The sequence below is a fragment of the Myotis brandtii genome, unplaced genomic scaffold (genome assembly GCF_000412655.1).
Source record: "Myotis brandtii unplaced genomic scaffold, ASM41265v1 scaffold208, whole genome shotgun sequence".
NCBI classification, from domain to species: Eukaryota; Metazoa; Chordata; class Mammalia; order Chiroptera; family Vespertilionidae; genus Myotis; species Myotis brandtii.
The window spans coordinates 746,961-757,597 of NW_005357764.1; the positions used below are offsets into that span (position 1 = coordinate 746,961).

General features: G+C 43.6%; 2 protein-coding genes across 2 annotated transcripts; one reads left to right on the forward strand and one right to left on the reverse strand.

Moving 5' to 3' along the window:
• Nucleotides 1-246: 246 nt before the first annotated feature.
• Nucleotides 247-6,404, reverse strand: BBS12 (Bardet-Biedl syndrome 12). The gene is made up of 2 exons (XM_005865455.2): nt 6,277-6,404; nt 247-2,581 (listed from the first exon to the last, which is right to left on the reverse strand). The coding sequence occupies exon 2, from the start codon at nt 2,563-2,565 to the stop codon at nt 448-450; it is 2,118 nt and encodes a 705-aa protein (XP_005865517.1). The 5' UTR covers nt 2,566-2,581; nt 6,277-6,404; the 3' UTR covers nt 247-447.
• Nucleotides 6,405-6,594: 190 nt separating this feature from the next.
• Nucleotides 6,595-10,327, forward strand: LOC102246630 (centrin-4). The gene is made up of 5 exons (XM_005865456.2): nt 6,595-6,710; nt 7,947-8,093; nt 8,580-8,708; nt 9,265-9,402; nt 9,592-10,327. The coding sequence occupies exons 1-5, from the start codon at nt 6,708-6,710 to the stop codon at nt 9,679-9,681; spliced, it is 507 nt and encodes a 168-aa protein (XP_005865518.1). The 5' UTR covers nt 6,595-6,707; the 3' UTR covers nt 9,682-10,327.
• The last annotated feature ends 310 nt before the right edge of the window (nt 10,328-10,637 follow it).

Consider the following 10,637-nt stretch of genomic DNA (forward strand, 5'->3'; position numbering starts at 1 on the left):
AGCATCTTTGTCTTTTATTAGTGTAGATGCTGAGGTTATTCTTTAAGAAGAGAAGAAAATAATAAAGATAAAAAAATGAACAACAAAGTGGCAACAAATACATATCTATCAACAATTGAATATAAAAATCAAACGAATAAAAATTGGATGAACAGAATAAACTGGTGAATGAAATAGAATCAGGGGCATGGAAATGGAATAGACTGATGATTATCAGAGGATAGGGGGTGTGGGGGGCTGGAAGAGAGTAGACAAAGATCTTATATGCATGTATGCATTACCTATGGACACAGACAATAGGGTGGCGAGGGTCTAGGGCGGGGCAGTAACCGGGTGGAGGCGAGCTATGGGGGGGCTGGGGGAGGGTAGAAAGAGGGACATCTATAATAATTTCAGCAATAAAGATTTTTTAAAAAAGATTATTTCCCAAAGACTTAGCCAATAACACTACACAAATAAAAAGCCCTCTGACTCCTGTGATTTTATCTGGGTGTGCCCAGATCCAGTAATAATTTCACTGTCTGTCTGAAGTACTAACAGTACCAAATCCAGAGCTCGGCGCCACGCCTCAATCTTTGGTGTAACAATGTCATAAACTCTTGGAATCTGTTCCGGTTCATTTGAAATGCCTGAATTAAAAACTCCACTATTTAGTTTACTATATTCATTCAAGATGTAAGATGAAGGTGAGCCTGAGTCTGTGGCATTTTGCAGATGATGCTGAATGAAAGTCCTGGCTTCAAATTCTGAGGAGTAATTGGCAGTGTTACAAATGACAGTTGAAAGGTATTTGTGCCATCCATCTGCCAAGCACTTAAGCACAGTAGGTCTGTACAGAGCCAGAGATGAGGCCAGCCAAGAGGAAGTATTATGAAGACCCCCTGAACAGATTTGGTCTCCTTTATTCAGAGGTTGCTCCATGAGAATCTGAAGATGGCTAAGACACAAAAACTCAACTGCACCACCTCCAAGGAAGACCTTTTGCTCTTTAAGAGCATAATGCAGACGATAGGCACAAGTCCAGAACCTATCTTCTTTGGTTTGCATCTGTGCAGTGACTGGGTCAGTGAGCACTACTGTAACCAAATTAATCCCTTCTGTTTTCAACAAAATCGCCATTCTGCTGATCCCATCTCCAACATCCAAGGGACTGCTTCTCCAGAAGGTCACAGAGACCCCCCGGCCCACAGAGTTTTCACTCACTTGTGTGATGTAGGACACCTGCACGGCTCCTGAGGCCTCCGCAAAAGCCTGCATCACACTGCCATTCACCGACCCAATCACCAACCGCTTAGTGTGCACGCATTTTTCAATTAAGTGTTCGGATACGGTCCCTTGTACCAGGACAAGGTTCACATTGAACTTGACTAATACCTGTAATACGTGATTTGTCCACAGTTCTTCTGAGCTGTCTTGCTGAAGCTTCTTCATGCTTTCTAACACTGTTTGAACATTTGCAGACTTGTTAAATCCCAGGTGGCGGAAATTCTCTGTGAGGTCACCCTCGATGAGAACGACCCCGAGGGGCTGATTCTGTAAGTCCTCGAGCACAGTCGCACTAAACATTGATACAACAGTGACATATCCTGGACACACACAAGAAAAAGCTTCAGGTAAACCTGGTAAACAGCAAGTGAAGACTCTTGAAATGTCGAACATAAATGGCATCTTCCAGCTGCTCTGGCACACGCTTGTGTTCTGGTGCTGCAGCCGTACAGCTCCTTCCACCAATCTCATGCTGCTGTGATCTCCGTGGCTCAGACCCACCGCCAACTCTCCCAGACCACATCTGTCAGTCTGGGGAGCAGCTGCACCATGTTTGCTTGTCCACTGATCACTAGCCTCCCGATTACAATGCCTACTGTGGGTCAGCACTGACTGCCTGCAGCGGCTGTCTGCAAGCAGACTGTTTCTCAGAGTTTGAGGGGTTTGTGACGTGTTTTTATCTGCACCAACCGTAGCCTGAGGTCTAAAAAGTTTAGCTGATTTAACAGGTCTCCCAGAAAGACTGCAAGTGGTCAATGACTGAGAGGCAACATCTTTGAGATCACGCTCTTTCAGTATCAAACCAGTATCTGAAGGAATTTGTAGAAAGGGACACAAACTGACATTCAACGATTCAAGTTCAGAAAATATCTTTGTGCTGTCTATATGGTCAAAGACATCGTGGACAGGTACTTGCAGGGAAGTGACCTCTTCAATGCAAGAGTCCAAGCCTTCTGACATTCCTGACACAATTAAAGACATGGGGACGCCCAGATGAAGACATTCCTCAACAGCACTGCTCCAAGCACCGACGAGAAGCAGAAGAGTGCTGGCCCCAGTCCTGTATGTGTTATGTTGCGCTTGAACTGCCTCACTGAGAAGCTGCCCCACTGCACTGGACAAATCCAAACTTTCAAGAAGCCTCACTGTTGAACCGACTACCACACTCTCATGACTCTCTTCGTCTATAATAAACTTGGATGGTTTCACTGGGCCCAGGAAAGTTCTTCCTGTGTCTGCAAAGGCTGAAAGTTGCTGAAGTCCCAGGTGCCTTTTTTTGTTTATGACCCTGCGAGCCATCTCTATAAGTCATCGTCTGCAAATAAAACAAAAACTTATTGAGTGTAATTCATGGTTATAAATGCTATAAAAGAACACTAAGATATATAGTCCCTGCCTTTGAGGAGTTTCTGGTAGGTACAGTTTCCATCAAATGCGGTCTGTGCAATGATATAGTAGTATGATGATATTAGCGATAAAAGGTACGGGTGCAGGGGGAGGAACACTCCATCCCACGGGGAAGTGGGTCAGGCAGGCAGCAGGCGCTGTTTCCAGAAGAAGGCAATGACTGAAATGAGTCTTGAAGAATAATGTGAGTCAGCAAGTTGAAGGAGGTGGTAGTAAATGCAAATATATGAGAAAAATGAAAAATAGTTAAGTAACATATACAAAATCTCACAAATAGTAAGTAGCGGGTATGGACTAAAATCCAGGCTTGTCTAATGTCAAAGTCCCATGCTATTAACTACTATACAATACTGCCCTCTGGCTGCCCCTCTATCCAGGATGACAGTAATCCAGCCTGTCTCTGTAGGATCTCCCACTTCCAAGCCTTCCTCCCTTCTCCCAAGCCTGTCATACTCCTAATATGGATGTGCTCATTTTTTTCAGAGAGTCTCTGCTAATGGTTTCCTTTCTATACTATGTTTAAGTCACAAGATATTGCTATGTGAGTGCAAAAGTCATAAAGAATTTAGAGCAAAAGGAAAAAGTCATGGGCAATTTCAAACTTAGTCTGTATTTAATTTATGTGAAAAAAGGTTTTCCATAGGAGGCATGAAATTACTTCAACTAATCTGCAAGCAAAAATTGATATCAAAATACATATTCACACAATGTCTCAACATTTGAAGAATCTATTCCAAGTTTCAGTAATTAAAAAAAAAAAGTCTTAGCATTTCCATGTTTAGAAGAGCTCCTAAATTTTGAAGTGGTTACAACTTGCTATAATTAACATAAAAGAAAAACTCAAACAATAATTCCTCATCTTCTAAGAGGGTGAAAAAGGTAAAGATGGTGAAGGGGACAGTGAGATAGATAATTTCAAAGATGCAAAGTACCCCTGGCAACTTTTCTTGACATTGAACGGACACAATCTGATTATGTTCTGCTAGGCACCAGCACATGCTTTCCACAAACAGCTTTCCATTTCATCCTCACGATCCCTAACAACTTCACATGCCAGCTTAGTGTTTCTTTAACTTCCTACGTGTGCAAGAAGAGCAGCTGGCTCAAGGACTTCCCTGGGATTCTCACACCAAAAGAAGCTCTCTTGTCCTAAAATCGTGTCTAGTCTTGTCTGAGGTACTTGGCTTAGAATACTAAGACATGCTTTTCAAAAGTTGCATTTTTTTTAAAAAAGTACTATTTTCTGACAGGTATAATTAGCTTTTTTTTCATCATGTCAAAACCAACAGTTTGCCTAGTTCCAGTCTATTCTCAGTACAACAGTCTGGTGATATCACTCCACTAGTTCAAAAGCTCTCATTTGGAAGATAAAGTCTTTACTCCCCTGTCTGACACAGAAGAGTCCCTTTTAAAAACTAACTCAGATCTTTTCACTCCTCTGCTCAAAATCTTGCAAAGCCTTCCCACTACACTGGCGTGAAAGTCAAAGTAGTTATAATCTACACTAATAAAAGGGTAATATGCTAATTAGACCGGGAGACCTTCCGGGAGACCTTCCGGACGAAGCCGGGGCTGCGAGGGCTGAGGTGGCCATGGCGGCAGCAGGGTCTGAGGCAGAGGCGGTGGGGGGCCAAGTCCCTTGCACAAATTTCGTGCATCAGGCCTCTAGTGTCCTAATAATGTGCACTACTCCCTTCTGTCTTTGTCTCTTATTCCTCTACCACCCTGACCACTCTGTTCCCACCTCCCTTCTGTTCCTAAACACTTGCAAGTGTTTCTGTGCTCCTTGTTCCGGAATGTTCTTTCCCAAGGAATCTATGGCCTCACCTTATTTACTTATTACTTATTGACTATCTCCCTCTGTTGGACTATCTCCCTCTAATGCCCAGGAGGGCAATTTTAGTCACTGAAGTATTCCACACACCCAGGATATTGTCTGACTATTGATGAGTGAATGATTTTAACCATATTTACGATCTTATATGTAAGTACAAATCTGAAACAAGATTAAACATGCTGCTGTCAGCATTCCTGCACCACAAGTGTAAGGTTTAGCACCTTTGGAGTGGACATGGTTTGTATGTGGTGCCTTGTTGAGGCCCTTTGATTGCTTCCAAACATGGTTCTTCACATGGTTCTTAGAATTTCCATTGAAAAGCACACGTGTAATCCCGTCACTCCTCTGCCTAAAAACATCTGCTTATCTTAGAAAATAAAGTCTTGATCCCCTAGCTCTACAAAGGTGTCCGACCATCTGACCCAGCCGTGGGCCGGATCCCGTTTGAAATGAATAAAACTAAAAAAAAAAAACAAGACCGTACCCTTTTATGTAATGATGTTTACTTTGAATTTATATTAGTTCACACAAACACTCCATCCTTTGTTCCGGCCTCCGGTCCAGTTTAAGAACCCATTGTGGCCCTCGAGTCAAAAAGTTTGTCCACCCCTGATCTGACCTCACTCTAATTTATAAGACTCGTCTTCAAACTTCCCTTATGATCCCCAAGATGTTGCCACATTAGAATATACCTTTATTTTCATTTTTGCACTTGCTATACTCTGATTTGAATATCCTACCCTTTCTTTACCTTGGCAAATGCTGTATATCTTTCATGACCCAAGGCAAATGCCACATTTTTTAAAACAGCCTCTCCAATGCCCCAGGCAGGATTAGTGCCTCCCTCCTGTGCTCCTACAGCACTTTCTACACAAATCTACTAAAGCACTTAGCATCTTGGCTTACACACATTGCATTTTTCTCTGTGCAATCTCCGCCACCAATCTGTGGGTTCCTAGCTTTTATTCATCTTTATACTCTACACCTGGTTCCTTGGAAGCTCACCAGATAGATGGTATCCTACATCCTATATGACATGCAGAGGAGAGAGAGGGAAAAGAGAGAGAGAGAGAGAGAGAGAGAGAGAGAGAGAGGGAAAGAGAAAACAAACAAAACATGGATAGGTTGCCTCATGCGCCCGGACCTGGGGTGGACCCATAACCTAGGTATGTGCCCTGATGGGAATCAAATCCGAAGCCTTTACTGATCATCGGGTCACCTGTGTCTGATTAGAGTGTGGATCTAGGCGGGATGTGGTTGGACCGCTGGCCAAATCTTGGGGTTCAGCCAAGATTTAGAATGACTGGGGGTGAGTGTGGGTATAGATGTCAGAGAGCGATCCTGGGTGGGAACGAAGCCCTACCTGCAAATACACACCGCAACCCAGGTGCAACCTCAGTCCTCAGCAGGGAGGCTCCAGGGCATCCGAGACCCACGCTGACCCCAACCCCGCTCCCTCAGGCCGCGCCGCCGCCCCACGCCCCTAACCTTGGGGCCCACCACGCCGGAATCCCTGCGAACAAGGGAGGAGGAAAGTGGCCCACGACTCAGCCCCAGCCCCGAGGCGGCCGAGGAAGGTCCAGCGGTGCATCCTCTCCGCCTCTCCACACTCCGCCGGCGGTGAACCAGAGCTGGACCAATGCACCCGGGCCTCGCGAGCCCTCCATTCTCACCCCTTCCCTGTGCAAAGCGCAGGAAAAGCAAACACGGGCTCCCCACGACGCCACCAAAGATTCGGCAGGCGCTGGAAGCACCTCGCTACTAACCTCGCTCTGCTCTCCAGCCCCACGGGGCTGCTCCAGGCCCGATTTCTGCGGTCAGACAGGCTCTGGGGGGCACAGGGACGCCCAGCGCGCCGGCGACGACCACCCCCGCCCCGCACGCAGTTTGCGCATGTGCGAAAGGGGAAGGCGGCTGGGCCTGGTCGCTAGGAAACCAGTTGGAAAGGCCGCTTAACGGTAGACAAGAAAGACAGAGAGTAACGCTATTGGTAGATAGCAGATAGGGGGCTAGCCTCGGGGCCTTCTCTTCTGGCCATTGGGTAATGTGGCTATCAATCATTAGCCTGAGTGGGCGGGGCTGCCTGAGGTTAGCGACCGGGGCCTTAGCAACGGCTTGGGAGCAGAGGAGGCTACTGTTGGACTGCGGGGTGGGCGGAGGCGGCCGGGGCTCCCGGCTGAGGGCACCGGAGGGGGACATGGTGAGTGCCTTGCTGGGGCTGGGGCTGGGGCTGTGGCTGGGGCTGTGGCTGGGCCTGGGGCTGCAGAAGGGGCTGAGGTTCCTCCCCGGAGCAAGGAAGGAACTTCGTTTAGCTCATGAAATGTATCATTCTCCTCCTTTTCATGAGCCTCGAGTGTCAAATAGAAACCCTTCTCGCTGCTCAATAAGCGCACTGTCCGCCGCTCTAGGGAGGAAGAGCGGTTCTCCAATTCATTTTCCCTCATCAACCCCATCAAGCGTGAATACCTGCAGTCTACGATAGGTTCCCTGTCTAGCCAGAAAGGAGTTAAGTACAAAGAATAAGATGCTAAAAACAACGGGAGGGCCTGGGCCTCTAGGAAAGTCCTGAACTCTGAAAAACGAACTGACCGGGGACCGAGGAGCTCTGCCACTGCCTGGAAGCTGGGGATCCACGGCTGCCAGGCCAGTGACCTGCAGCCCGGGGCCGGGAAGCAGCCGCGCCACGCCGTTAGCGCGCGCGAAGCCGGCCACTGGAGGCGCAGGACTCGGAGTCCTGCTGCTTCCTACCCCGAAGCTGGGGAGGAGATGCCGAAATAAGGCTGCAGGGGGGGCCCACGCCAACCTCGCTTGCCAGTAGAAAATGGCAAATAGCAGGAAGATGACCCCTCCACACACACACACCTTCCCCGAACACTGATAATTGGCCCAACATGCATTCTTACCCAGATCCCTGGAGTAGTTTTTCACCCGGAAAATGTAGTTTATTCATTTCTCAACCTGTACAATATAGGAAAGTATGCTAGAAGGTGGGAAAGAGAATTATGTTCCAATCAAGTATGTCCCACATAATACGTTTTCTGATAAGACATTTCGGCATAATAGAAGTAAAGATCACTTCAACAGTGCTTTTCAGAGACCTCAAGTGGGGCCGATTGCATTCCGACATACCTACTACTCCTCTAGCATGCCTTCCTTTGCCCCTTCTCCTTCTCTAAAGGCACTAATTTGAAGGAAAAACCTAATTGGACCCAACTTAAAAAAGAACCAGGCTTTCCACCAACATATTAACAACTAAAGCAAAAATGTTAGTAAAGGGAAAAGGGGAGAATTGTTGAGGTTCACTATACAGTAGGGAAGAGGATACCTGACTACGGTCATTATATTAGTTAGTTCATCAATTTCATCAATTATTCTGGTTCTGGTAACTTTTCCGGTTACAAAGCTTATCTTTCACTCACGTGTGTATTTCTTACAGGCATCCGACTGCCGCACAGGTTCGGACCAATGGAAGAAAAAACCAGCAAAAATTGAACTAAATGAAACTCAAAAACAAGAAATTAAAGAGGCCTTTGATTTATTTGATATTGATGGGTCTGGAACCATAGATGTAAAAGAATTGAAGGTTCTAAAATTATTTCTAATTCTAAAACATTTAAAAAACCATATAATATATTCATGCCAATCTTGTAAGTCTTTAGCAGTAGCCATCTGAAAGCTTGATATACAGTCTCATGCCAATCTTGTCTTTAGCAGTAGCCATCTGAAAGCTTGATATACAGTCCCTTCCATGTAGACATCTATCTCCCTCTTTAGTGCAGACATCCGCCTCACACTGGCAAAGCAATATCTTGTTAAGCATTTCATTCCTGTTTTATACAGAACCCATGGACATGGACGACAGTGTGGCGATTTTGGGGGGAGGGAGGTGGAAGAGGGCATATAGGGGATAAATGGTGATGGGGAAAATATATGCTGACCTTACTCTCTAGGTTTATACCTTGTCCATAGGAGAGAGAGAGCACGCGCTCGAGAGAAAATCTAGTAATTAAGGTAATTTTAAAGCTAGGAATGAGATCGTGGCATATAATTTATTTGCTTCCTATTTCAGATTGCTATGCGGGCCTTAGGATTTGAACCAAAGAAAGAAGAAGTTAAAAAATTGATAGCTGAAATCGACAAAGAAGGAACTGGCACCATTAGTTTTGAAGATTTTTTTGCCATAATGAGTCTAAAAATGGTATAGTAGTGATTGTGTTTTTCAAAGAAATACAATGAGAGGTTTCATAGAAGAATTTAAGGATGGTTGGGGTTTAGATAAGAAGAACAAGATTAAATATGCTTTCAGGCTAGTGATCATGAAGACCATCCAGTGTGGAGAAGATTTTTGTTAGGAAATAATAGGATATATGGGTGGATAGAATGGGGCCAGCAAGGTGAGGCCTGGAATTCCACGAACATTTACTGAGTGCCTGGTTTCTGCAGGCACTATTCTGTGGGGAACACTTCTTGTTTTCTTGGAGCTCACATTTTTGTAATGGATCTTAGTTACTGGTCACCAAGAAGTACATCCTCTTTACCACCCCATGCCTCTTCCACTTCCTTAGACTCTGAGTGTAAATACCTTGAGGGCAGATGTGAGTGCATTGGCACAATTTTAAAAGGCAGAGCAATTAGTAAAGTCAGAGCTCAGCTACCTGGTACGTTGCTGCTCTGCACCTCAGAGACCTGTAAGACCAGCTTCATAGGAAAATAAGTGAAAGACTAATAACATTTAGCTGTTTCTGTTTTTAAAGAGTGAAAAAGATGAAAAGGAAGAACTGTTAAAGGCTTTCAAATTATTTGATGATGATGCTACTGGAAGTATAACATTAAACAATATCAAGAGGGTTGCTAAGGAACTAGGGGAAACTTTAACAGATGATGAACTTCAGGTAAATTTTATTTATTTTTATAACTATAATTTACATGTATAATTATATACAATTATTTACATATTAGAATTTAAATGTCTTAATTGTAGTCATAAATACATTTAAAGTAAAATTTGGAGTATACATTTGAATATTCATTTGTGTCATTCATTTTTAATAGAGTTCACATATTTATGTTTTGTTTTACAGGAAATGCTTGATGAAGCTGATCATGATGGGGATGGAGAAATAAATGAGGACGAATTTTTGAGAATGATGCAAAAGACCAGTCTTTATTAATACTGTTTTTGTTCCTTCTAAAAGTTAACAAATTTGTATTTGTTATACAGTCCCATAATATCTGAATATTCACTTTCAATTTGCAGTTTATATGCACAAATTGGTCTCTTGATGTCTAAACCATGTGAGAAGTTACATGTTTCTCCAAATATGTTGTTAAATCTACGACATCAAGAACAAAATGTAATGACTTCCTTGAACCATGAATCCAAGAATAGTATCAATTCCAACTGCTATTTTTAGAGCCTAGGGTCCAAAGACTTATAATTTTTTTTAAGTTTAATTAACTTAGCCTCACATGCAAAGGCATTTGGCAACAAAGTCATACTTTCCCTGTTATTTGTGTATGTGTCTGCAATTCTTTAAAAACTTGAAAATTTTCTTTTTCAGCAGTTATTCAGATATATATAGGATTAAATAAAACTGTCTGGTAACTGTTATTTGCTACTTTTCTTCCTATAAAGAAAATTAAAGCAGTACTTGTATCACTCAGACAGGGATTTTAGCTGTTATCTAGTTAGTATATTACAACTTGTAAGCTGATAGTATTAGCTCCAACTGTACAAGAGAAAATGGAAGTTTAGAGAACTTAAATTTAAAAATTGCTCAATTACCCACAGATACTAAATAAAACATGGATTCTAAATTCTGTGTCTTTGCCATGGCTGGGTTAGCAGCAGCATCCTCATATGCCAAGGTTGTAGGCTTGGTCCCAGGTCACGGCACATACAAGAATCAACCAATGAATTCACAAGTAGAACAACAAATCAATGTGTGTGTGTGTCTCTCCCTTCCTCTCTTTGAAATCAATAAAAAGAGAAATTATCTTTATTTCCATGATGCTGCTTCCCCATGGATAAAAACTCTCAGGATAAGTATATTTTCTAATTCATTTAATTCTGTGCCTTGCAATCTAACTGTCTTTGTTTTCTATGAAAGAGCCAATCTGTTGGGAA